Raw genomic sequence first — 6,048 nt, 5'->3', positions numbered from 1 at the left:
ACAGACATGTTAGATATGGTCAACAAAACAAACAAACAAAAAACACTGATGAGACGTGATATTTCACCAGCATTATAACAGACACTTCATTAGGTACACCTGCACAACCATCATAGTGCTATACAAACAATTGTGACAATACAAACATAGCATTAACAATATGTTTCCAATCATTTGTCCCTCATGTTTTAGTCAAAATATTAAGATCAGTTCTCCTATGATATTAGTTTCAGTGTGCATTTATTAAATTACTCGTGTGATATATATTCAAACAGACTCTATATGCTGTATATCTTTCGGAAGGGATATTGTGCCTCTTTTACTCTTGTCTGTACTTTTTACTATTGTACCAATAAGAGATCGTCATGTGCATTATGGTAAAGAATGCGCATTCGTGCGTAAAATGCGCGCGCACACGCTCTTCGTAAAAGAAAAGCCAAACAAAAGCAACTCGCACGTTTTCCAGCTTGGTGCACTTTTTGTAAAGAATGAACGCTTCGTATCGATGGTGACACAGCTGCTTTCACCGCGGCTTCTCTTTACGCACGCGTAAATGTTAACATCGTTGTCAAATACTAACGTTATATTACATTTCATCTGGATGAAATTTTACCTTGATAGGATTCTAGTGGCAAATATCTCAATGTAATGTAAAGATCTATCCTGACCCTGTTTTGGGCAGTATGATTGACGTTGTGGTGGTGGGCGGCGTGGGGGCTTTCTTTCCACTCATTGCGCAGGGGAGCAGCTATAAAAGGTCCAGCCAGGACGTGAGGGATTGTTCTCTCCTCTCTAACACTCCGTGGAGTCCCTACAGGCTGAGTGTGGACACTTGCAGCCCCGAGAGCCATGGCACCGTCACGACCACGATCCTATGCGCCACAGTGACAAGTGCACCAAGCTGTGCGTAATTATCTATGCTCACATCTGTTGCTCACAAGAGATAGGCTTATCCGCTCCCGTTGCGCCATGGATAACGCCAGCCTAACACCGGGAGACTTGATGTCCACACCGGCCGCGGGCTTACAGGTTTTCCCCGGGTTCCAGACTGCAACTGCTGTGGCGCTAATGGTCCGGGCGCAGCCGTCCGAGTCCCCTCTCCACCTGGTGCCAGCCTTTTGGGACTCGCCGCTCAGCCACGGCATCAACGTGTTCGTGGGCATGGTGCTGTGCTTCACCATGCTCGGGTTGGGCTGCACGGTGGACGTGAGCCAGCTGGGGGAGCACATCCGGCGACCCATAGGTGTGTTGTTGGCTCTGGTGTGCCAGTTTGTCATCATGCCCCTGGTTGCCTTTCTGCTTGCTCTGGCCTTCTCTCTGGATGACGTGGCCGCCATGGCGGTCCTTCTGTGCGGATGCTGTCCTGGGGGGAACTTGTCTAACATCATGTCTCTGCTGGTCCATGGAGAGATGAACCTCAGGTAGGGACACCTCTCTAACTTTATAGAAAAGCTGCTATATTGGCCCATTTGGATGCATTAGTGTGTGATTGCAATGTTGGCGGTACTAATAATTTCACATTTAATTTGCCAACATCTTTCAATTGCTTAAAAAAAAATACATACAATACCAAAAGGTCTGAGTAAGCTAGACTAAAAAGATGCAGCCATCCCTCTTTTATACTTTCTTGTCTTCATCGAGTGATAGATAAGCTGGAGCATAGGCAATCTGACTTCCAGAGGCGGGGCACAACCTGGACTGTAGTGAATAGGGCACATATTTTTTAAGGCTATTCACACTGCATCTGTGTGTGTTAATTTTGCCTGCAGAGGGCAGGTTAAAAAAATGAGCTGCAACCTGCAAATGGCTCCCAGGCCGTACTTTGAACAACCCATATTTCAAGTGTCCCATTAACCTGGAGAAATCCCCATACAAGCACCAGGAGAACATCCAATGGCAGGTATTCCAGGGGAAAAGGTTATTGGTGCAATGTGTGAGAGGCCAGTTGAAGTTGAAGCAAAACGAGAAGCAGACTAATGTAATTAGGGGACAGTGGATTCGGTTCTGTGCATGTTACAGACAACTGAGGCTTGTGGAGGGATTTGGGTGGAAAACGAAAGCAGAGCGAGCTAATTTCTTGTCAGGGTACGAATTAGTTTGTGAAAATGGACAATTAAGCATGCAAATACAGCCATCAACTAAGCACACGCTGTCTCCACAGCATCATCATGACCATCTCTTCCACGCTGCTGGCATTGGTCCTGATGCCATTGTGTCTATGGATCTACAGCCGTGCCTGGATCAACACACCTGTGGTCAGCCTCATGCCCTTTGGCGCCATCATTCTCACCCTGTGCAGCACGCTCATCCCCATTGGCCTCGGTGTGATGCTGAGATACCGCTACACGCGCGTAGCTGACACCGTCTTGAAGGTAACATTGCTGGTCTGATTTCACGGCTCTGTCAGACCTGATAGTAATCTGATGCTATTATCATGTAGCAATGTATACTACAAAAAAACGTTAAAAAAGTGAAGATATATCGTGTTGCCATAGCATTTTACTTATTAGCCTAATGTTACAGTGTAAACAATTGATTAAAGGCAGCCATATAAAACTGGGTATATTGGAGTACCTGAAGGTATAATTTACATGACTGCACCTGATAGATCAAGGTCGGTACGCAGTTATTAAGTGCAGACAATCTTGACACAATATCAGTAGTGTAAATTTGGTAATTGAATGCTTTTTGTGGGACTACCCGTGTTTAAAAAAACGTAGATTGTGATGAGAAAGGCTGTTAACAACTTCAGACATCGGTGAGCTTGTAATTTGCATACATGCAAGTCAGACACTCCCTGTATGAACATTCTATAATGATACACAAACAACCGCCTACTTACACAAAATAAGTTAGTACTTAGGACACACAAAGTAAATTGTTACTCACAGCTTGCGCTTCTGACTCTTCAACAAGACCAAGTAACGTTGGAAAGGCATCAGGCTTCAGCAACGGTTTGGCGGATTTGTGGCGGATACTTCCCATATTTTGCTCTTGCTCGTCAGGAATCTGAAACTCCAACCACTTCTGCCTGATGTTTGCCTGTTTAGGCAAGTTCCAACCTGAACAAATATTCATTGGAAACCATTAGACATTAGCAGAGGATTGGCCCCTGTGATCTGAACCAGAGCAGTGTTGTTCATGATGTCTGTGCTCATCCCAGATTGTCCATTACCAAAACCATTTTTCAAGCATAAGGGTTTCCATATGTACACCATATGACGCTAGCATACCCTGAGCCGCAGATCGATGATGGACTTTGTGGTCATGTCGTCGGACTTGCGGTCATATGTTGTGGACACACTGGTGAAGAGGGTTGCGGCCTTGTTAACCAATTGGTGAGTCGGCTCCGATAGTGACTGAAGATACCAGTCAGACCTGGAAGGCCCATAGATGGCCCCTGATGGAAATGTCTGGTGTAGTCTCCCATCAGAGGTTTCAAATCCCAACTGCATGAGATGTTCGACCAGGAAGGCAGCAGACATTGACTCCGACTCCGAGTAGGCCATGTTCCATCCTCCATTGTCGATCAGAGCTGTGGCCATAAGGTGCCTGTCATGGAGTAATCCAGAACCATGGGTGGACATCAGCAGAGATGTGCCGTCAAGCTGAAAAAGGAGTCCAATTCCAATTTTTGGTCCAATGGAAGCAGTGTGCTAGTGAGCTCCAATCAAGGAGTTGTGAACTGGTGGACAAAATACTTCGAAGACCTCCTTAATGCCACTGACAAGTCTTCCAATGAGAAAGCAGTGCCTGGCGACTCTTGGGTAGCCTCCCTCATCTCTGGAGCTAAGGTTGCAGAGGTTGTCAAAAACTCCTTGTGGTGGCAAGGCCCCGGGGGTGGATGATATCCAGCCAGGGTTCCTCAAGGCGCTGGATGCTATGGGGCTGCCTTGGTTGACATGACTCTGGACTTTGGGGCTGTGCCTCTGGATTGGCAGACCAAAGTGGTGGTTTTTAAGAAGGGGGTTCTCAAATGTCCTAGGAATGCCTCAGGATCCTCCAGGAGGACCTGGACAGAGTAGCCAGGGAGACATCGACCTGACACTTGATAAGCGGAAGAATACGTTTGGCATTTTTTAGACTTTTAAAGGGTGCATCCATTTTCACACTACGGTACAAAAGATGATGAGCCATGCTTATCACCATTGCATCTTAACTAAGGGCTGTCCACCTTGTTTTTAAGAGATGGTTATAGCTTTCAAAGCCTTAAAATGTGTAATTGCCACTTTATATTATTTAGTTGGCTATATGATGCAATTGATAGTCACCTGTGTCTCCCCAGGCATCCCTCTGGTCCCTGCTCATTACCCTCCTCCTGCTCTTCATCCTAACGGCAGCCATGCTGGGCCCCGAGCTTATCTCCACCATCCCACTGTCGGTCTATGCCGTGGCCCTCCTGATGCCCATGTGTGGCTACGCAGCGGGCTATGGCCTGGCAGTGCTCTTCGACCTACCACCCAACAGCCGTCGCGCTGTCTCCCTGGAGACAGGTTGCCAGAATGTGCAGCTGTGCACAGCCATCCTCAAGCTGGCCTTCCCGCCTCAGCTGATGGGTGGCATGTACATGTTCCCACTGCTCTACGCGCTCTTCCAGGCGGCTGAGGCGGGCGTCTTCATCCTGGTCTACAGGTTGTACCGAAAGAAGGTGCTGCACAAGGCGGACCCAGTGCGGGATGGTGAGGACACGGACATAACATACCAGAGATTTCAGGACGAGGATGTCGACTTTGACGGGTCGTATGGAGCCGTGACAGTGAGCGACCCCAACACCATCATGCTGGACCCCTGTCCTCCGGATCCTACGCCTGTGTAAATACGTCAAAACAAATGGGATGAGAGGGGCAGCCATGTTTGTGTGACATACATTTTAAAAACAAACAAGACAGGCTGATGCATGTTTATCACTGTTTTAAAAAAACCCTGTTGAAAAAATTTTTAATCATGCGTCACATCAAGTCTGTGAATGTAACGGCAATACTGTGTGGGAATGAACAAATAAATGTACAATATGTGTATATTAAAACAAATATATGGAGAAAATAAAAGATGTTATATAGGCATCATTGCCTGAGTACCTTCATTTTGTCATAGCACTAAACTATAACTAATAGCAATGCAATTTTAGTGCGGTTTTCAAAGAAATATCAAGAAGACCAAATAATTATACAACAATAATCATGAACACAGTCATAACAGCGTAAAAAGAAGTTAATCATTATAAAGAGTAAAATGTAAAAACAAAGAAAAGAAAGAGGTCTCACCAAGATGAACTCCTGATCAACATGTTAGGACCAGTTGGAAGATGTCCTTCGTCAGGCGATCACCACAGACGAGGGCCTTCAGTCAGGAGTAACAACATTTCCCACATAACCAGCTGCCATTTGACGCCCCTGCACAACTAGAAGCTATATTCTTCCATTGAAGGAAAAAGCACCCCATAATGGCCCTCTGAACACCATGCACACCAAGTGGAAAACATCTCCTGGGATTTCCCTGTCATGCCAGTAACTTTGGAAGCAGGACCGTCAAGGTTACATTGTTTCTAATCGGAGAAAAAACCTTTCAATGTCCCATGTTTGGTTCTCTCGTGTAAATTTCACAAGAGCAATTATGTGGCATTGATGGAGATGAGGCCTTTGAAGATGTTTTTTTGTTTTTAAAACTTTTCTCTTGCAGTTGCCGTCTGGTGGTTATTGGCCTGCACTCAGTGCCACTAAAGCCCTTCATTTGGTCTGAGAATTGGCGCGTGTCTTGACGGGCCGATCAGTTTGTCTGGCTCAGGGCTGGGTCTACCACTTTACTTTTTTGTTGTTAACCCACTTTTCCTTCAGGAAAAAAGGTTACTTTTAAAACGACTGACTGTGTCCAATTTAATTGAATTAGTCTCCACAGAGGACGTTGCGTCACTTTAGTTTCAGCTGTTGGATTCAAAAACAGGCCGATAAATGCAGAATACTGATGCTGATTATCGGTTGACCACAGCTATATACTCTACAAAAAATGTGGATATATCAGATATCAAACTGAACAGTAAAGTCTGACAAA

The 6,048-nt window shown here is 45.7% G+C and overlaps 1 protein-coding gene and 1 long non-coding RNA gene across 2 annotated transcripts; one reads left to right on the top strand and one right to left on the bottom strand.

Moving 5' to 3' along the window:
* The first annotated feature begins 693 nt into the window (after positions 1-693).
* slc10a4 (solute carrier family 10 member 4) lies at positions 694-5,024 on the top strand. The gene is made up of 3 exons (XM_058072206.2): positions 694-1,421; positions 2,162-2,372; positions 4,286-5,024. Exons 1-3 carry the CDS (start codon positions 970-972, stop codon positions 4,814-4,816), a joined length of 1,194 nt encoding a protein of 397 aa, XP_057928189.2. The 5' UTR covers positions 694-969; the 3' UTR covers positions 4,817-5,024.
* On the bottom strand, positions 3,981-5,983 carry LOC144898354 (uncharacterized). Its single transcript, XR_013627269.1, has 4 exons — positions 5,265-5,983; positions 4,703-4,808; positions 4,272-4,626; positions 3,981-4,047 (listed from the first exon to the last, which is right to left on the bottom strand). It is a non-coding gene; the product is annotated as an uncharacterized LOC144898354 (long non-coding RNA).
* Positions 5,984-6,048: the final 65 nt, after the last annotated feature.

This window comes from Doryrhamphus excisus, linkage group LG4 (assembly GCF_037039965.1).
Source record: "Doryrhamphus excisus strain RoL-2023G ecotype Guam linkage group LG4, RoL_Dexc_Guam_v1.1, whole genome shotgun sequence".
Lineage (NCBI taxonomy): Eukaryota > Metazoa > Chordata > Actinopteri > Syngnathiformes > Syngnathidae > Doryrhamphus > Doryrhamphus excisus.
This window is presented reverse-complemented; position numbering and strand designations above follow the sequence as displayed.